General features: G+C 35.3%; 1 protein-coding gene across 5 annotated transcripts in view; it reads right to left on the reverse strand.

Annotated features, from left to right (window-relative positions):
• The window catches only part of NAALADL2 (N-acetylated alpha-linked acidic dipeptidase like 2), a 1,140,409-nt gene that overhangs the window by 476,535 nt on the left and 640,944 nt on the right, over positions 1-22,930 (reverse strand). For all 5 annotated transcript variants that reach the window (XM_053657983.1, XM_053657979.1, XM_053657982.1 and 2 more), the window contains one exon: positions 21,250-21,369. In XM_053657983.1, coding sequence (XP_053513958.1) covers positions 21,250-21,369 — 120 coding nt within the window. The remainder of the gene's footprint in view (positions 1-21,249; positions 21,370-22,930) is intronic.

Consider the following 22,930-nt stretch of genomic DNA (forward strand, 5'->3'; position numbering starts at 1 on the left):
TTTGCAGTGAATATATTAAAAAGTGGGTTGTAAGAAGAGGGGAGGGAATTTAAGGGGAAAAGGGGAAGGTATTTAGAGGAACAAGTATAAAGGACACAGGGACAATAACTAAGGGGGGTGGAAATGGGAGGAAGGTGGGGAGCACGGGGTGGGGTGGGCTTGGATGGGAGTAAAAGACAGAAAAACTGTACTTGAAAAATAATTAAATTAAAAATATTTTTTAAAAGACTGAATTTAAATGCAGTCAGATAAGTATACATTTGGCATGCCACAAAGTCACCTTCTCATCAGAACAGGTACTTAAATTAGACTTTCAAAAAGGAACATTATTAAGCAAAAAGGAGAGGTAGACAACTGAAAATCCACCAAACAGTAGGCACACTATTGATACATTCCTATTTTCAAAATCATTCTGGTCAGGGTTTGGCTAGTCATACCTTGGCTTTTTCCTTTGAACTTTAGCAATATAAGATGGTTAGAGCCAGCTAGTGGTCCAGCTAACATGATGAAGTTTAGGAGCTGAAGACAGAGTTCAGGTTGAAATGTCTCACCGATATATACTCATTAGTTATTCACTAACTCAGCATAATTTTTGAGATACACCTAGCATGTATCAAGGATTAGGTATGGTGTGAACAATTAAAAGATGTAATAATGGAGAAAAAGACATCTTTTCCTTACAAACTGATCATCTAGTAGGTCACATTCTAAATGACATTGGACAAATATGTAAAACTATAAACAGTGATGTTTTGAAGACAATGGAGCTATTTACCTAGAAGGCCTAATATACTATTTTGGATCAGGAAAGCATTATCTAAAAAAGCAACTTGTCTATTGCTTTTTTAGATAATTAAGGTCGTTATCTAAGGGTCAAATAAATTTCTGTAGGAAAAAGACTAGGAGGAGGAAGAACGTCCAGGTAGTAAAAACTAGAATGATTAAATGTTCTGAGATAGGAGCATAAATCGTATTATTTTAGAAACTAAAAAAATAAAAATAAAAAGTGATAGCTAAGAAAGTTGTACAAGTTATGCAATATTTAGCATTTAGCTCATTATGTCAGTGGAGAATGTCTTTATGTAAATAAGAATCGACTAGAGAGTTTTAACCATGGATTGATATGACCAAATTTATATAAGAAAAATCTCACTTTATTAAATGAAAGGTATACTGAAAGTGAAGAAGCTGGATAAAGATACTTCTGTATCTGGAAACATAGTCATTTTACTAAGTTAATATATTGGTCTCAATTCCTTACTTCTTGATAGGATCAGCTGTATGGAAACACAGTGCTTGTGTTTAAGTCACCCCTACAGCACCCTACACTACATCACGATGTCTCTCATTCACCTCACTTCATCTCATCACACCTGTATTTTGTTATCTTACAAGGTCACAAAAAACGATGTTGGGATTTTTACCAACTGAAGTCAAGACCCTTTCCTGGCAAAAGATTACAACTCACTAGATTGTGATACTGGCTTTATTGAGGTGGCCTTGGACCGAAGCAACAATATCTCTGACATATACCTGCACACATAAGGTTGTTGGATACCATAGGGAAGTATAAAGTTTTAAAAATGTATCAACTCTTACATGTAATATTGCAGCTTTCACTTTATTTTGACCTATACTGACACAAAAACATACAGGTGGAGATGAAGGAAAATGATTATTTGGTAGTTGTGGAGATGAGGACATTTTACTTACAAATTTTTCACAACCCCAACCATATTACTGATGACCAATTGGGGTGGCCCTTGCTGGCTGGGTTCCAGGTGGAATGTTGGAGTGTCACTGGGTCTGTAGTGGTCTGAGGTTCCATGGTGACCAGGCAGTCCCTGTGTGGATGGTCCATGAAGATGTTTTCTGTGGAGTTGGGCTTTAGGTTCATCCTTGGGAAGCTGGAAAAGGTGGTGGTGGAGCTGCTGCCTGATGGCCTGAGTCCACACCTCCTGTCATCATCCAATGGTGGAAGACACTGACCTGTCCACTAAGACACTGGCTTCTTGGTGGGTCTCATATTTATAGTCATACTTATTTGGTCTGTTTGGAATCAACTTTATGGAAGTCATGAGTGCAGCTGGCAAAAGCACTGTCCTCATAAATTGAGGAGAAATGCCAACTCTTTGACAAGTTTGAGTGTAGCAAGAGAAGAGTGTGTGGGGATTGAGTCATTTTAGATGAGGCCAGGTGTGAGAAAGAGTCATTAATTTCATTAGAGTTCATTAATACACCCAGCCTTAATGATACTTACAGAAAAGAGACTGTGACCTACTAGATGCTGAGGCAGGAAACTACATCCCCAGTTCACAAACTGAAGAAAGAAAGATCCAAATGTTAAAGCAAGAGAAGGAGATGGGGGAGATGCTAAAGATGCTCAAGTCCCTGAAGGAGGTTGTGAAAATCACAAGCTGCTTCTCCAAACCTTCCAGGAGGCCAAGAGCCAAGCCCTAATCCACTCCCCAGGAGTGCACCTGGGTGTTACAGCAGGGATGTTTCTTCCCTTCCATTCAAGCCTTCCCAGATGCCAACTGTACTGCCCACCTCCACCTGACCATCCCTGAGGCCAGTGGATGCAGGAGAGCCCTCTCCCTGGGCTGCGATTACTCCTCCTCTACAGGACACAGGCAGCAGTCAGACCCTGCATGGATGATCTCTCCAAGTATAAAGAACATGAGTCTTACTTTAACACACCAAGAAATGGGAGTGAGCGCTTCTCTGTAGTCACAAAATGTTTAGATTCTCAACAGCAATGAAAGAAATGCTGTACTTAAAAGATGAATTTCGACTCAAATTGAATCTTCACCAAATGATATCTTCTAGGAGTTTGTGAGCATTATCTATATATAGTAATCTTCTAAGCGAGCATTTATATTTTATCCTCTCTTCAAATATTCTATTTTAATTTGAAAATATGTGCAGCTTTGCAATAAAGACTTTTAATTGGAAACAATTATTTTCTCCTGCATTGGTTTGTAAATCCATAGCCTTGCCATAACCTTATAGCTTTCAGAAAAGAGAGAATGAATTAGGGACTTCATCTTGATGATCATCTTGTAAAATACTTTATTGTCTGTGCCAGATTGTTGACAAAATAGCATTAAAATCTTATTTGATATGACCAAACACAAATTTCAATGTGGAGTACAGTACATGGCAAATATATAAAAATATATTGGCTTCAATGGTTCTACATCCTTGGTCTTTGAATGAATACACTGGAAGTTTTATTTTGCAAAATTATAAATATTTTTTGGCTGAATTGACTAAGGATGCAAACAATATCTGTTGATTAGCTTTAGGTCCAGTCACAGGTTTTGACACCTTAGCATCTTTGGAATTGGGGATGTGGTGGGAAAGTAACGTGAGCTGGTAAATAAGAGCCTCAGTCAAGTTCAGGTGATGGTACTACTGAGGTTGGAAGATGAAAGAAGTGATTTTTTATGTTTATGAAAACTTAATGTCTACATTACTCTAAATACATAATCTTTATGTTTAAAGTTCCATTTAAAATGCTTGGCATCAATTTGAAATAAGAATTTATATTATAATTGAATACTTTAAAATAAAACACTAATAGAAAGATAAATTACCTTGGTTACTTGCAAATATGGTACCAAAGTACATTTGGTGAGTAATGACAGGGAGTTTTTCAAGTCTATAGATAAGACATATGTGTGGGGATAAGTTGTATGATAAGGCAAACACATATTAACTATAGCATTTTATCAAACATTTCATGTTGCAATCTATAATATACATTCATGTTCCTATATATTCATGAACCTGAAGGCAAATGCAACAATGTAAAGCCCAGTAATTTGAAATTAAAGTGAGAAGTACATTAAAATGATTATGGGAATCTGATATTAAATTACATAAACCATGATTTTAAATAGACTAAATGTTTAGTGGTAGACCTATGAAAAATGAATACAGGTGAAATACAAAATACAAATCAAATATTGTTCTCTTTCCTATCCTGATGCATAATCTATTTGCATGCTATTATGGTTACATTATTGTTATATTGTCACAATTTTATTTATATTTTTCACACTTTAATTAACCATAGATTTCCCCGTATAGAAAAAGATATGCTCCTGGCTGCTGTGGCTCAGTGGATTGAGCACTACTAGCCTGCAAACCAAAGGGTCACAGGTTTAATTCCCAGTCAGGCCACATGCCTGGGTTGTAGGCTGGGTCCCTATTTGTGGGTGTGCAAGAGGCAGCCACACATCGAAGTGGGAGATGTTTCTCTCCTACTCTTTCTCCTCCCCCTTTCCCTCTCTCTAAAAATAAAATGAAAAATAAAAAATGTTTAAAATAGAAAAGAAAAAGATATGCTTAAGTGAAAACCAGCATCTTGCCTTAAATCAGATAAATAACCCAAGATAATGGAGTAAACAATTTATACCGTTAGGGTTGTATGGATCTAGAAACAGATGAAATGATCACATGGTTATGAGAAATGGAATACATATTAGTATGACTTTTCAGTTTTCCCAGAGACATTTTCTACTCCAAACTGTATTGTGGGATAGAGAAGGCAGTACCTGAGATAACATGTTATCACAGAAGTAAGCCTCTCAACCCTCCACATTTGTCTGATGTCAAATGCAGCAGGTTCAATGCATCATATATTTATGTGATCAAGTAAATTGCTAGAAACAAATTTGACATTAAGATGATAAACATAGTTATTAACAGAAATCATGGTCTACGGTAATCAGATCCAATAAGCTAATTAATCTTAGCTCTGACACAAAGATTCCATGAAACTGGAATAATATGCAGCTTAAGTAGTCCATTTAAAATGATTTGGACTTCCTTCTCCTAAGAGCTAAATGTGAGATGGGCACGCACCTGGGTTTAAATGCTTCTTCTTTTTTCTAATCTATTCTGGAAATCAGCATAGGACTACATTCTTAGGCCAATTCCTTTTCAGGCAATCGGAATCATGAAATTATCAAAATAACTGATTCTTACTATAAAATGAAATATAATCATTTTGACTCTGCTGAAGTTACAAATGACTTTGCAGAAACAAGAAAAAAATCAAGTCTGGGACTCATTAAAAAGGCCTCTGCAGATCATGTAAGGATTACAGCAGTGAGCCATGACAACATTCTCTCCGTAACACAAACAGTCCAAATACACTGGGATTGTGTTAGCCAGAGCAGACACTGATCAACTTCACAAATGCAAGTAGTTCCTCCACCCACAAAGTCTTCTTTCTACACTAAACATTAATATCTCACATGATCTGATTGAAAGTATGTAAACTACTTTTCTTAATAAAAACACAAAAATGGTCTTTTCATTAAAAAAAATAAAGACATGTTAATCTGATGTATTCCTAGAACAGACTTTTCAAAAAAGTATAGATTTGCCATAAACTGAATAAAAAGTTCCACCATTTTACTATCTTTTACTAGAATCGATTAAATAAGCTTATAAATACCAAGCCCTCTGCTTTCAGAAAGGACAATTTTCTTAGTCTTAAATCAAAAACAATTATTAATGTGGAATAACATTCTGGGCATTCTTACCTTTTGCTTGCAAGTGTTTTTAACAGGCTAAAGTAGTACAAAGATAAAGGTAGGTAGCAAGTGTAAAAACATATATTAAACATAACCTCATACCTTGTGCTTGTCACAGGGAGTATTTAGCTAGAAGACAGAACAAGGGGAACTAGACACTGGGTTTAATAAACTAGGAAGCATAAGCCTGTTTGCTTGTTAACCAGGAAGCTGCATCTTTACACCCTGGGGATTGATTACATCTCTCTGCCAAGAGGATTAGTACTTCTCCCTCCTGTCTGGTACCAGATGGCCAGGTGGGACCAAGGTAAGACAGGCACATGCACAATGGAAGTCAAAATGGCAGCAGGGTTTGGTGCCAGACCATAGGTGCCTGTCAGTCTAGCTAGGAGAAAGAAGGGACTGGTTAGGAGGTGGACCCAACAGAAGCACATAGAAGTCTTGGAGTTGATTGGTCAATTTGAGAACCCACCTGCTCCTAGAAGCCACGTGGCACATGACTGTGCAACTCTGCAAGCAGGCTCAGGGAGGGGGCCTGAAATGGACCACAGTTGGAAATAGGCTAAGTTAGTTGGATGCTGGACTAGACAGTATTTTGATGTGGAGCATAAACTCTGGGTAGTGGCCTCCTTCTTGACCCCACTGAAGAAGATCACATAGAAATGAAGATCACATGGAGGGTTAGCAACAGGGGAGTGGGAAGAGGAGAAGGGGGGAGAAGGTACAGAAAATAAGTAGCATAGACAGTAGATAGAAAATAGATAGGGGGGAGGGTAAGAATAGTAGGGGAAATACAGAATCAAGAATTTGAGACACGTGTTCATGAACTAAAGGGGGAAATGGTGGGGGAGGGGTATGCAAGGTGGAGGGGAATGGAGGGGGGAATAGAACAAATGTAATGGCATAATCAATAAAAAAGTTAAAAAAAAAGAAGATAAGTTTGGATATTTTCTGTGGTGAGACAGACAGAGATGAAATGTTGGGAAACCCGGAGGGGAACCCCCTTAATTTTACATTTTCAGTAAACTATACTACAGAGGTCCATCCTCCTGGCTGGTTCTCAGGAAATGCTTTTCCTTCAGGTACTGCAAGAGGCCCACTTCCACCAGTAACAGATGGCCTTCCACCGGTAACACAGTGAATTGCCAGATATTAAAATATATTTTTAAATGATTTATGTGTAACATAAATGTACTTTGTTATCATTTAAGCCCATGTTTTATATCTTTAGCTTCTGAAAGATTGGAACAGATTATAATTTTATGACACTTGAAAACTCCTTCATGTGATTAAAGACTGTTCAATACTTTCTCTTCCTTCATCTTCCTAAGTTCACAATAATTCCCAATTAAATACTTCACTACGTTTTTCTGATCCACCAATCATTTCTAAATCTATTCCTAGATTTATTCTAACCATTTTAAAATAAACCAAATCAAACTGAATCTGACATTCTTTTTTTTAATTTTTTAATTTTTATTTAGTTATTTTTCAAGTACAGTTTTCTGTTTATTTCTCCCATCCCAGCCCACCCCACCCCGTTCTTCCCACCTCCCTCCCATTTCCACCCCCCTTAGTTATTGTCCCTGTGTCCTTTATACTTGTTCCTCTAAATCCCTCCCATTTTTCCCCTTAAATTCCCTCCCCTCTCTCCTCTGGACACTGTCCCCTTGTTCTCTATTTCAGTGTCTTTGTTTTTATTTTGCTTGCTTGTCTGTTTTGTTGTTTAGCTTCCCGTTAAAGGTGAGATCAAATGGTATTTGTCTTTTAACACCTGGCCTATTTCACTCAGCATAATGCTTTCCAGTTCCATCCATGTTGTTGCAAAGGGTAGTAGTTCCTTCTTTCTCTCTGCTGCATAGAATTCCACTGTGTATATGTACCACAATTTTTTGATCCATTCATTTACTGACAGGCACCTAGGTTGCTTCCAGCTCTTGGCTATCGTAAATTGTGCTGCTATGAACATTGTGGTGCATAGGTTCTTTAAAATTGATGTTTTGGGGTTCTTAGGATATAGTCCTAGCAGTGGAATTGCTGGGTCAAAAGGCAGGTCAATTTTTATTTTTCTGAGAAAATTCCATACTGTTTTCCATAATGGTTGTACCAGTCTGCAATCCCACCAACAGTGGACTAAGGACCCCTTTTCCCCACAACCTCTCTAACATTTGTTGTTGGTTGTTTTGTTTATGATAGCCATTCTGACTTAAATAACAATGCTATTTTTCCACTTTTGCATCTTTCTCTTACTAAGGTTAACCTGACACATTTTTGTTTATTTTTAATGATAGTGTCCTGATTTCTCCTGGTCTTTGTTGCTCTTCCACCAAATTATTCATATTCCCCTGTAACTGTGGGATTTCTCTGGGATTCTGAGACATCAAAGCAGCAAGGGGATATAATTAAATAGGCTCCCCCCATGGAAAAATAAAAATGTGTGCTTCCACTCATTAAGATCTACTTCTCTCAGATACGTATTCTCAAAATGTTTTAACTTAAAAAAAATGACTGATGTTCCCTCCATATACATTTCTAACAGGTCTAGTTTGTGCAATATACTAATCCTGTCATTTTAAACCCATTAATAAGAACCTATCATTTCTGTGAGGATGTTGTTAACAGCCAACAAAAATTGGTACAATACTGAAGATATCACAGCAGCCCAGCACACACTTCTCACTTTTCCATTAAACATTCCACATGCATCCATCAACTCATTACAATATTCTACATATCTGTCAACCTTTGCCAGCCTGTCACGTACAAGCATGCTCCCGAAGACAATTCTCATGAAATATTCATAAACATTTTCAAGCTACAAATTCTTCCTTTTCAGGATATGACTTAAATGGCAACACTCTCCCCAAGAAGTTAAAGAGAATACTCCTCTAATAGTAAATGAGCTCAGATAAACAAATGCCCTATGATTTCACCAGGTACCCTGGTCTGGAACAAATTCAGTACCAATTCACGTACATCTTTCTGTTTTGAGGGCTGACTGAGGCTACGTCCTCTTGGCTGTCAGTAACCTGATAAAAATATCAAAATTCAGTCAGTGTGGATGAAGAGTAATTTAATCCTAATGACCCTATCAAACCTGCTGGTTGATTTTTACCCTACTTTGTATAGAAAATACCACATGATATTTTTTATCACTTAAATCGAGTCAGATTTAGACAGTTAAGTTTGTGATTCTGAATCATCTGGTTAGTATGCTAGATCAACCAAGGGCAGAAGCTTGCCCAAAGGCGCCCCCTGTTGAGAATCCTAGTAAGTCCACACTCACTCCCCTCCCTCATTGGCCCTGCCTCACACATCATTTTTTCATTTTGAATTTTTTTATTTTTATGATTTTAATGGAAATGAAACTATAATATGATTAATGCTCACATGCTAGTCACCTGACTTCTCCAGATGTCATTTTTTCCCACATTAGCTTTATCTTTCATGTGTATGTTTTTCATTCTGAACCACTTGAAAGTATTCTGAAAAAGCTGTTCAGTTGAAAAGAACCTTGAGTGTACCCACAGCACTGATAATATTTAAGGGAAGGCAACTTAAGTTGAAGGTCCCTCCATAAATACAGATAAATTCAGGGCTGTGGGGATCAGAAAGGGTTTGGAATAACAGCGTTAGCTTTCCAGTTCAATATTCAGTACCTGTGCGGCACTGAGTAAGATGCTCAGACTCTCAGAGACTTAGCTGCTCGCTGCGGAGCAGGGTCTGTTTCCACTTCACAGTAATTTTGCTAGGGTCATGAGTGTTTACAGGAAGTAATGTACTTGAAAGTAAATTACAGTGTTTGAAATATTATTCAGATGGCTATGTTTTTAAAAATCTCCAGTGAAAATCATTGTTCCTTTATCATGGTTACAACACAATAGTAAGGATGAACATTTATTTGGCATTTCCTGAAAGCTAGGTGATATATAGGCAGTGCTACTACACGGGTTTTACAAGGAAGAAAATTAAATCTTACAGAGGTTAAAAGGCTTGAAGATTGATTTCTAGTGATTAAGTGGTTGAGCTGGGATTCCAACCCCATATGACTGATCAGATTCTGTACTTTAGCCATTGGGATGTGAGGTGAGAAATGTATTATAGGCATGAATAAAGATTTGATACAAATGTATACACAGAGACAACTTGGGTCAGAATTTTGATGCATTTGAATCTGTCTTTAGCCACCTCTTCCAAACCATGTTCCCTCACCCAGATAATAGTATCCCTTACCCCTTTTCCTGTTCTAAGATTACTAAATTGATAGGACTACTATCCTATCAATCACCTTTCAATAAAATCTTTGTAAATGATATTATATTAAGTGACACCCTAACAAGTTGTCTATTAAATATATAAAGTGGTAATTTTTAATTTTCAGCATTTAGTAAATATAATTCAGCATTAAGTAAATATAATTTGAGAGGGTTGTCCCCAAACCTCTCAAATCACTGCTCATGGTCTCATACTCAACTTGTAAAGTTTCATCTGCATGCATCCATTTCCCAGTTTCAGGAAAAAGACTTTAAAACTGTACCTTCTAATCAATCAGAATTTTAAAGAACTTTAATTTAATTATAAAACAAAATCCTTTTCTGTCTTATCAGTTACCTGATCTGTATGATAGCTTATTTTGAAAATGGATTGTATCTGCTTGTTTTGTAATCAATTAATGCACACAAATGATAAGCTATGCCCCCCCCAAAAAACAAAGGAAAACTATATGTTTACTAAGTCATAATAGGATTTCTTTTAATCCCAATAAAATATTTTATATATGTTTTGCAAACCATTATACATGGTGTGCCATTTATAACCATGTTTCATTTCAGGTTGCTCCGCCACTTTCCCCAGACCTCTTTGACTATGATCTAGCATTTCAACACCTTATTTTCTATGAATGACAAACCATAAAGCATCCAGAATATTGCAGACAACTTTGAAAATCTTAGAAGTTAAATTACTTCATTAGTGGTTTTATTAAAAAATATTTAGATTCACTCTGAATCATATCCTGAAGTTACCCATGGCTTTGTTTTACTTTAAAATAGACCGTTGCCACTGAAACCTGATGAAAACAATGACTACAAGTATTGGAACAGAGAGAACGTCAGTACATACAATACCACAGGAAGCCAGTGCAGGCTCGTTTGTCTCATTGGTTTAATAAAGGGTGGGGAGAAGTAGGTTTACAGTTGTTTGTCTCAAAAATAATATAATAATAAATAATAATACAGAAATAAACTGTTTTGTGTACTCACAACTGTAAACCTATTTTTGCCCCACCCTCTAAATTTAAAAACAAAAATTTAAACTAGGCATTCCATACATGTGTGAAAGTTTTAGATAACCTCTTATGTCAGTCACATAAAACTTGTCAGAAGAGATTTGAAGTAGATGGAACACTTGCCTATATATAATAGTAACTTGGGAAACAGGCCAATTTCACTTAATCTGCTAAATATCATTATGTCTCTTTTTTTTTTTTTTACCAATTCTAGTGAAGTGTTGAAGTTGTCTCTTTCTTAACAGAACTGAAAATAAATTTTAGATATCACAGGTATTTCAATATTCATAATACCACCACAAATTATACTATTGTTTAGTTATAGATATGCTATTATTTAAAGGCAGATAATTATATTAGAACAGGCCATCATTAATTTGGGTATTGGAACAATGTTGAGTAAGCAAAGCATGTTAGAACTATAAGGGCTTCTCCTGAACTTTATTCAATGACTCATTTTATATGAGATGAAATTCATCCTAAGATTGCTTGAAAATTGTCATTGTATGAGAATTATGAAGAAAGTTTTATATAAGTAATTTATATACATATAAAAAACAAGTGTGTTCTTTACTATTACTATTACTATTCCAAGGCTGGAATAGTAATTTTAACATACTAATAGATTTAGATTAATGCAGAAAGAAAATTATAACTGAAAATTGAAAAACATGATATCCTTTGAATAATCTCCAGTTCTTCCTCAAATGTGAATTAGTTAAAATCTGTCTTCTATTTTACTATGTATATTTCTGTAATTACATAGACTTCCTAAATTTTTCAACAGAAAATTGATTTAAAATATGTAATTATTCCAAAAATAATTAAAATTATTGTTGTAACAGTTTAAAATTTAGAGAGTAGATAAGTATGATGTTCAAATAATGTATTATTATTGAGGAAAATTCAAAGAAATTCATTATACTAAATAAGATTTCTAGGTATAATCTGAAAAATAATACAAGAGAAAATATACAAAATTGATAGAGATTTAATACAATTTGGAAATAAAAATATAGTAAATTCAGAAAACTTTTCTCCTTTTTCAAATAACACATTATTGAAACTCCAAAAACTGTATTCTTATCTATAATATACATTGAGGTGTAAAACCTTTCTAATTTTTTTGCATAAAAACTGCACATTTATATATTTTCAGTTAAAATAAATGTAATGAATGTTTATAAGAATATATTAAGTTATATGTTAATTATTATTTAAATAACATTTTGTTTTGTGTATATTATTTTCAAAATTCAAGTGGACTATTTTAAACTTACTTAGCTATATTAAGGTTTTACATCTTATTAAAAGTTTCACTTGTTAAAAAATAAAGAAGTCTATTGAATTTAAAACCAGATACCATACATTATGTACCTGTAATTTTTTTAATTTTTAATTAATTAATTTATTTTGAGAGAGGGGAAGAGAGGGAGAGAAACATCAATGTGTGGTTGCCTCTCATACGCCCCCTACCGAGGACCTGGCCTGTAACCCAGGCATGTGCCCTAAATGAGAATTGAACTGGCAACCCTTTGCTTTGCAGTCTGGTGCTCAGTCCACTGAGCCAAACCGGCCAGGGCATGTACCTGTAATTCAATCACATAAATTTTAGGGAGAGGTACTTTCTTTCCCAAGTATTAAGATTTTTAATAATTTTTTTCAATGGTTACAAGCCAACCACGGAGATGGGGGCAAGGAAAGACTGACTCAGCAAGTTTCCTAATCTTCCCAATTTCTTTTTATATCTCGGTAGCTGAGTTTATTTATCTTGGACCTCCTCCAAGATGGAGGTGTAGGTGGAAACACTGTGCCTCCTCACACAACCAAGTTTAAAGACAACAAAGTATTACTAACAAAAAATGCAGCCAAAACACAGAAAATTGAACTGTACAGAAGTCCGACAACAATGAACCATTCAGCCAGACTGGTAGGAGGGGCGGGACCAGCAGCGGAGCCGGTGGGAAAGATCCCCCAACCCAGGAGTGCAGGCAGCCATGGGTGAAATCCAGGTGTGGAGTAGCAACAGGGGAACCCAGTGAGGGCACAAAGCAGTAGGCTGACCCCAGTCACACATTTACCTGCAGATAAACCAGTGAAGGAGTGAGCGGTGAGACAGACCATGCAGGCCCCAGTGGCAAGAAGCAGCAGAGGGGACTGCTATTGTCCCTCTTTAACTCCGCCCCCACATACAGCATCACAACCCAGCGACCTTAGTGGCCCCACCTTGGTGAACACCTAAGACTCTGCTCCTCATGCATAATAGGCACAAATAGACCAAAACATGGCTCAAGAAGAAGTCAAAGCTCCAGAGCCCATAACTCTGAGTAACCAAGAAATAGCCAAACTTTCAGATGCACAGTTCAAAACACTGGTGATCAGGATGCTCACAGAACTGGTTGATTTTAGTCACAAATTAGAGGAACAAATGAAGGCTAAACTAATTGAAATGAAGGGAAAGGCACAGGAAACCAAAAGTGATGGAAAGAAAACTGGGACTCAAATCAAGGGAGTGGACCAGAAAGAGGAAGAAAATGACCAAACAGAAAAATATGAAGAAACAAGAATTCAAAAAATGGAGGAGAGGCTTAGGAACATCCAGGACATCTTTAAATGCTCCAACATCCGAATTATAGGGGTATCAGAAGGGGAAGAGGAACAGCCACGAGTGGAAAACTTATTTGAACAAATAATAAAAGAGAACCTCCCCAAAGGAAGGAAATAGACTTCCAGGAAATCCAGGAAGCTCAGAGAGTCCCAAAGAATTTGGGCCCAAGAAGGAACACACCAAGGCACATCATAATTACATTAGCCAAGATTAAAATGAAGGAGAGAATCCTAGAAGCAGCAAGAGATAAGGGGACAGTCACTTACAAAGGAATTCTCATTATACTGTCAGCGGATTTCTCAAAAGAGACCTTGCAGGCAAGAAGGGGCTGGAAGGAAGTATTCCAAGTCATGAAATCCAAAGACCTACAACCAAGATTGCTCTATCCAGCAAAACTTTCATTTAGAATGGAAAGACAGATAAAGTGCTTCTCAGATAAGATCAAATTCAAGGAGTTCATCATCACCAAGCCCTTATTTTATTAAATGTTACAGGGATTTATCTAATAAAAAGAAGATAAAAAAGATGAACAGTGAAAGGACAGGAAACTCACAGTTATTAACAACCATACCTAAAACAAAAGCAAACCAAGAGGACAGCTAGATCAGGAGCAGAATCATAGAAATGGAGATCACATGGAGGGTTAGCAACAGGGGAGTAGGAGGAGGAGAAGGGGAAAGATGGTACAGAAAATAAGTAGCATAGACAGTAGGTAGAAAATAGATAGGGGGAGGGCAATAATAGTAGGGGAAATATAGAATCTAAAGAATTTGTAACACATGGTCATAAACTAAAGGGGGGATTATGGGGGGTGCAAGGTGGAGGGGAATGAAGGGGGAAATAGAACAAACTATAATGGCATAATCAATAAAAAATTTTTTAAAAGATTTTTAATAATTTTTAAGAGGTAATTTAACTTGTCTTCACATATTTTATAACAACAACAGTATAGTAAAATATGTTTCTGCTTAAGACTACTTATCAACATGCTCTCAAGCAAAATAATAATTAATATCTTTTTAATCATAAGACATTGGTCAAGGAAAAAAAAAGAGGACTTAGAGCCAGATAGCTAGTGATTCATACTTAGACATCAAGTGGATTATTTTAAAAATTTGTTAGTATAGAGCTACCAGCTTTTTATTTTTATTTTTAAATATAAAATTTTTAACACTCATTATCTTTATATAATATCACTGCAGAGGTGAAAGAAACTATGCAAAATCTTATAGTTAGATCTAGTATAACATACTCTAAATTCAAATGTAAGAAAATCTTGAACTAAAGTTTCAAGTCCATAATTGTTCCGGAAATAATCCAAATCCTTTACTGACTGAGCCATTCCTTAAGATAAACAAGGCAGGGATCATACCATTTAGCAAATAATAACATCTTAGATTTTGATGACATTGAATACTGGCCATTAAGAAAATGGAATACAAGTGAACATATAGTACTTAATAAAACATTTTGGTGTGATTAAGTAGAATGTTAGCTTAATTTTAATGAGTGCTTAAAATATTCTAAGGATTGTGTTGAGTACTTTACATATATTATTTCAATTAACATCTGCAACAACTTTATGATACTGACAATTTCATGTGGTTCTTGGAGCCATACCTAATCCTTACCTCAATTTTTAAATAAATTTAAAATTGGTATTAGATGTTTATATACTACTCTAAAATATATTTTAATTCCCAAAATAATATTATGTTTTTAATATTATTTAATTCCATGACCACAAAAACTATATGTATAAAAATAAATAGTAGTAATATAAAAATTGATACCATACTGTCTTGTTAGGTCATTGTTTATAATTCTCTTTAATAGTCAAGTTATATTTACTTTTAATATTTCTCCATTTATGTATTCTTCTTTATTCCACAAAAAAACAATAAAGAGGCAAATTTAATTTGTATTTAATTGAGATTCAAATTATGCTACCTGTTATCAATATAATCCTTATTGTCAAATAACAGGAAAGTACAATCTTGGGAGATAATATTCATGTAATTAATTTATCTAATAAGTATATTATCTTCAGTTCATCTTGCAAGTTTGAAAGAGCTGTCATTTTCTCATTATTAAATTTATGTCCTTTTAAAAATAAATTCATTCATGTTTTAAGGGCTTAATAATAATAACAATAACATTTATTAAGATTTATGCATGCATTTTCAGATACGATGCTCACACAACTCTATGAGTTGGATTTGCTTTTATTGCTAATATAGAGACAAACCCATAAAAGGAAAACAACTCTAAGACTTCAGAGGGGTTAGATGATATTTTAAGATTGTATAATCATCAAGAAGAGCTTGAACTTGAGCTTGTCTCTACCATCATTGCATCCTACTGTGACATGTTTCACTATTTAAAAACGAATTACCTGTTGAGCCAAAGCAAATACAAAAGATTGGAAAGGTTGGGAAACTTTTCCACACCAGAAGAAAATGAAAAATGTCAGTTGGACACAGAAAGAGAAGGAAAAGTGGAAATGTGAAATAATTGCTTCGGATTATAAAAAAGCCAAATGTTATTACCATAACAGATATCCATATCAGTGTATCAAAAATATTGCCAAGAAGTTAAAATATGTCTAAAGCTTACTTCTTCAGATATTAGAGTAATATGTAATATATAAAGAAGATTGCTGAAACATTATTTTATGGAGTAAACTAGAGCAGACCAACTGCTGCCTGCCTGCCTTCTTTCCTTCCTTCCTCCCTCCCTTCTTTTCTCTCATTCTTCTTTCTCTCTTTATTTTTCTTGCTTTTCTTAACTTATTCCGTGAAGTTCAGCCAAGAGAAACAAAATGCTTGACACCATTTTTTGTGGTGCCAAATTTGTGTGACTATATGAGGATGATTTATGCTATATACATGCAAAAATCAACCCTTTTTATACATGATGCCACTTGTTATGATTTCTTAATATTCAAATGGTCAGTAAAAGTGATTAAGTTATATTATTATTAGGTATACTATGTAGGTATGTTCAAAGAGTATGGCATTTATTTTTCTTTAATACCATTTATTTTTAATTTGTGAGAAACAATCTATTCAAAAATATAAATACCTAACAGTTGTTTCCTACCTTTCATCCCCCTCCCCAGGTTATTCTGGAAGACCTACCTGTATAAGCAATTCTATTGACTTAAGTTGAGGTTGCTTAAGTTATACACTGGATGAAAAGTTACAAAATGGATATTCAATGTAAATCTTATCTAATGAATATATACAAGGCTGTTTTATTAGTAGGAAACTACAGCATCATTTGGATCATTAAAATTGTAATTATAAGGACAATATGTATAAAAAATACAAAAATATGCTAATATTTATTGATATCTTACTATATAACAGTGAGTAGAAGAACGTGTTGTATGTTACTTCATTTATTTTTTTAAAAACTAGCAATAGCATTTGTCAATTTTTGTGTGTAATTCACCATGCCAAAAAATTGTAAGACATGCATTCATTGTAACTTTACTGCCTAAAAATTTGACTCCTACAAGATATGGGGCTGATATATGGAGCAGACCCAGACAATGGACCGACTTTTACATTTCACTGGGATTTACCTGATGTCTAGTTGTCATAGAGTACACAGTAAATTCTACTATTGCTTTTGTGTGTTTGTGAAAATGGCTCTAAAAAGAAAGCCAAAAGCTTTTATTGCATTTTATAAATAAATTCTATACTACAGTGCTATTCAGCAATTTGGGAATTTGTGAGGATCTTAGAATCTGTTTTACTGTGTCTCAGATTGCCACTGAGAGAAATCTAAGTGCATCCATTATGACAGATAAGAGAATATTTTGTCTTAAATCTTGAAGAGTTAAAGCACTCGCATAAAATAAGCTGCTAGAAAAGCAACGTTAAAATGAAGCCTTTCCTCTAAATTTTAAGCTTAAGGGAACTAGTCCAAGCTAGCTCTGGAGAACCTGGTTGGCTCTTCCCCGCACCATTTATCTAAAAGCTATTTGCCTTTCATAGTTTCTGCTATACAACGTTGGGATTTTCTCATTAATCCCCTTCTTGGAGACTAAATTAATACATACATAGTATTTACAATGAAACTAATGAGACTTCCTCCTTCTTGGCTGCAGACTATTTTTCTTCTCATTTAAGAGACAATTTAGTGTCATTTTATGTCTCCCCTTTGCCCTTCCTACCTCAAATTCCCTCCCAAATTCGTTTCTGAACCATGATTTAGGAACTACTGCACAGCTAAAATAGCATTAACTTTTTTCTTCTTTTAAATTTTATTTAGTTATTTCTCAAGTACAGTTTTCTGTCTATTTCTCCCATCCCAGCCCACCCTGCCCCATGCTCCCCACCTCCCTTCCATTTCCACCCCCCTTAGTTATTGTCCCTGTGTCCTTTATACTTGTTCCTCTAAATCCCTCCCATTTTTCCCCTTAAATTCCCTCCCCTCTCTTTACTCATTCAGTTGCATATTCCCAGTACAAGTGTTCATTTGGAATCATGATTAATAGTTGTGATTCACATAGAAGTCTATTGGTCCTCTGCCTTTTTCAACCTCACTCTATTACCACACTTCTTTGCTTTCAAATTTCAGCCCTACAATGTCAAATGATGGACAGGTGAAGTGAGTGTGGCTATAATCATGCTGTATAAGCATGTCCAGTCCATGCTCCATTTCTCTTTGCTCTGGGAAGGTGTGTTAATAGCTACAGGATCAGGGATTCTCCCAAATCTCTGGGAAAATCCACAGAAGATCAAAATGGCTAGACTGGAAGTTTAAAGAAAGGCTGCTTCATCTCTTCTGCCCAGAAGACAGCGCCACGTCAGTGGCAAGTCTCTCTGTCTGGAGCGGGACTCTGAATAGAACTCTGTTGAATCTGTTCATAGACAGAAGCTGATTGGGGAAAGTATTCCAGGTTCTTAATAATTGTGTCCTGTTCTACATAAACTGCAAGACCACTATAAAATTCACTACTTTGCAGATATGGTGAAAAGTTTTCATAAAATATTCTCTTTAGAAGTCAAATACAAAAAGAAGAAGAAGAAGAAGAAAACACAAGTTGATTTTTCTTATTCCATTATCTCCTAGTAAGGATTTTGACTATTTGGTCTATAATAATTAGTAGAATAATTTTTAAATTTGAAATGCCTTATGCTTACATGAATATTCAAAGGCTTTTCTTCCTTCAGAATAATGTATACACAACCATATAGACCACTTAGAAATCAAGAAAATATAAAGCAGTAGAAATTATTTATGTTTCTATCTAACAAATTTATATATCGGCCTCTGCCTGAAAACAACATTTTAGTCATTATCAGTCATAGGCTGAACAAACAGGTTTCATGTAAAGTACCCAAAGCAATGTCACTTTTTTCTCACTTCTTAAAACACATCTAGAGAAGAAAATTCTTCCCCATATGAGCCTAGAGGAAGATTTCTTCTGATTATTGGTAATAAAAAGTCCAGTTTGAGTCCATTATCTTAAGTAAATAATTAGAATGCATAGTTCCACATCATGATTAAAACTCTATCTTTGATTTAAATTTCATCTTCTTGTCCCTGGCTCCACCACATCAGCTCTGTTGCTGGGTAAGGAGGAAACTCCGTTTTATATCTTTCCCCCTCACTAATGATACTCATCCACACATTGAAAATAAGGAGAGTCCCTACCTCGGTAATATAGTTGGTGAGAGGATCAATATGATAATACATGAAAGTACTTAGAACTAAGTATCTAGCTTATACTAACTACTAAGTATCTAGCTTATACTAACTAACACTGCTGCCGTGGGAAACAAACTCATATGTTCCTCCTTTCAGCTCTGAGGACATGGGCCAATAATCCCAACACAAACACTCCTTTCTGCTTCTTTGTTAGATGCTAAGCAAACTGATCTCTTACCTGTAGGATTTTTAGATGAGTTAGACACCAGCTACTCTATCCCCCATACTGCAGAAGACGCACATTAATCCCTCCGTGTGGTTCCACTGAAGCCCAGTCACCAGCTTGTGGTGAAACTTAAATATCTCTAAAATTCCTAGTCATAAAATCTTCTCCCTCAATTCTTCAAACTTTTTTTACTCCATATATGAGTAAGGGGTTTAATAATACTCTAATACATTTTCAACTGTTGCCTTTGAAATATTGATGTTGGGTAGCTCATTTTGAAATATCTGTTGTTTTATATATTAAAATCTCAGTGAAAAACTCCAGTTTAACATCTTTGGTATCACTCTTTATCTATCTACCCCAACTACATCATGCACACACACACACACACACACACACACACACACACACACACACACAGGATGAGATGAGATTGACTGGGCGTAAATCCTGATCGTTTCCATGTAAGTTGCTGTTCCTCTTTGATCTAGTCACTTATCCTTTTTCTGCTTTAGTTAACTCATTTATAAATAGAAGATAATAGTAGTCTCTACCTCAAAAATACAGTTACTGCTATTGTGAAGATTAATGTGATAACACAGAAAAATTGCTTAGAAAAATATCCAGACCATATAACTAACAATGTTACACTTACAAATAACAATAACATAATCATTATTATAATGATTATAAATGTCCTTGTTATAACTTGTTTGACTTATGAGGATTTCCACATCATTACTATTCTTTACATTGTATTTGGTTTATAATATTCAGCTGTACAAATGTAACAATTTTCAATATTAACTGGACATATATATCATTGCTAATATTTTGTCACAATCATTGGTTATCATTGTGCTTATCAACTCTGTTTTACTCCCCTTTAGAATATATTGGTTAAACTGAAATTACTAGATCACCATGTGATTATTTTAAGGCATTTAATATATGTTGATAAATTATCCTGCAAAAACTTATAGCACTGTATATTATATTTTCATGACCATCTTAAAATTCCAGACAGTTATATACTGTCAGACAAAGATTTGAGTGGAAGGGCATCCTTGACAGATAATGAAAAACAGGGACAGGGTGTTCTCTTGTCTCCTTACAAAGTGTGCCAACCAATTTCTGAAACCTTTTGCAGACATGGCAGTTAACAAAGCTCATTGAGGGTTGGATGAAGATAAATCGAATAAATCTTCAGAACCAGAGAGTCCCGGTGACATAACCACACTGACCATTCTATTTAACGAAACAGAAAATGAACTAAGTATGAGCAGCAGTGGCTGTCTATTGTGGTGGCTCATTATGTGATACTTACATCAAACTGCTTTAATTATGTAAATGCTTCTAGTGGATGAGTGTTAATAAACTTCTATTTAAATAAAATAAATCAAAATTCTGCTTCTCCTTAGCATATTCTAGTTTAATTAAATTCCTGAGCACAGTCAGTAACTATGAAGTTAGTTGACAAAATTAATCACCAAAGAGTGTAAATCACCTAGATGGTAGTCTAACATAAAGCACATAGTAATTAGTCAGTTTTGATAATAGATTAAAAGTTTCACATATATCATAAGACAAGGACACTGTCATTCTCATTTTTAGCATTCCAGATAGATGTTATTATAAAGAGTATGCCAATTTTATCAAAGTCCCACAAACTCACTGATACTTGGCTTAAGGCATCTCCTATCTTAAATAACAAGGACATCAATTTCTTTTTTTCTTAAAGATGTTAACTGAAAACATTCTGTTTTGGGAAAACCATTTTCCTGGGATACTCGTTCCTCTATGTGGCCCCATACACAAACACACACGTGCACACACACAATACACAGAGGCACGAACTTCAACAAAGCCAAACAAAATATTGATCCCACCACCAAAAAAGAGCCATGGGACCAACCTTATAAAGTAGTGGCAATTTTCCTAATTTCAGGAGTGCAATCTGGTTTGTTACATTTCTCATCTTTTTAATCCTTTGTAAATCATCTATATTTCCATAACTCACGTCAATGACTTTAGCCTGAAAGAGGAGAAAAGAAAAAAGAAAAAGTCTTGTAAGAGAAATGATAGCAAATTGTTCATTTAGTATGACAAATCCTTTGTAGTAATTTGAAATGCTCAAGGAGAATGGATTGCCTTACCCTGTCCCAATCACCACAAACATGTATAACAATCAGGTACGATTCTTATGGTCACCTAAGAAAATGTTTGGCAGTCATGTTTGCTTAGTCCTCTCCCTTATAATAACAAAATTACAAAATCAGCCCATACCACTAACAGACCACCAAGTTTATTATATTCTAGCTTTGTATTTCTGGAATTTGGATAATTTTGCAAACCACTACAAGATTAATTGCCTTAAAGTTCAACTATAATCATACAATGCCATATTTAAAAACAATTCAATGACTCTATTGTTATCCAAATTAAGTACAAAGTCCATCGTGCACAGCTGTCCAGGAGTGACATCCCTCGGGTTGTGCAGGGTAAAACCTGTACCACCACTTGTGTCAGTCTGGCATTCAAGACCTTCAGACTATGGCCCTGAACTACTACTTCCGTCATTTCCCACTCCTCCCCTACAGTTATATTCTACACTTCTATCAACACTTAACCTCATAACTTAACTATATAACTACAGTTATATCAACACTTCTGATTTTTAAAATCCCCTTTTGTTGATGTAAACATGGCATGCCTTTCTAGAGATCTTCATGGGCACCCTCTGACATAATGACTGCTTTCTTCCCCTTGAAAAGTACTGATATGCAGGTTTCATCAAACACATATTCCTGAGCCAAGATGATATATTTCATCTTTGCTTTCTATAATTTCTCTTATCAATACAGTTGTTATATCTTTCAGTGATAAATGCATGCCATAGTGCAAAATGTGCTATTTCAGTGTACAGCACACCTACACTGAGGTGTTCACAAAGACAGTGATGGTGAGCAGTGAAAGTATGAAGGAGGAGGATCCAAATCCTGAACTTCCAGTGATTTTCAACTGTAGCTAATGCACTTCAACCAATTTTTATTTTTATTTTTTAATTGGATTGATTTAATTTTTAATTTTTAATTTGTGTGTGTGTGTTTAACTTCAGTTGTCTCCATTTTCTCCCCCACAACATGCCCCCACCCCCCTATCCCCACCTCCCATCCTCAGTCCTATCCTTCTTTGGCTTTGTCCATGGGTCTTTCATGCATATTCCTTGATGATCCTTCCCCTTCTTTCCCCCATTATCCCCTCTCCCCTCCCTTCTGGTTACTGTTAGTTTGTTGTTTATTTCATTGTCTCTGGTTATATTTTGCTTATTTGTTTTGTTGATTAGGTTCTACTAATAAGTGATATCATATGGTATTTGTCTTTCACAACCTAGCTTATTTCAATTAGCATAATGCTCTCCAGATCCAAATATGTTGTAGCAAAAGATAGAAGCTCCTTCTTTCCTTCTGCTGCATAGTGTTCCACTGTGTAAATGTACCATACTTATTTGGTCCACTCATTTACTGATGGACACTTAGGTAGTGTCCAACGCTTGGCTATTGTAAATGGTGCTACTATGAACGTTGGGTTGCAGA

This window comes from Artibeus jamaicensis, unplaced genomic scaffold (assembly GCF_021234435.1).
Source record: "Artibeus jamaicensis isolate MK-2021 breed Jamaican fruit bat unplaced genomic scaffold, CSHL_Jam_final scaffold_474, whole genome shotgun sequence".
Taxonomy (NCBI): Eukaryota; Metazoa; Chordata; class Mammalia; order Chiroptera; family Phyllostomidae; genus Artibeus; species Artibeus jamaicensis.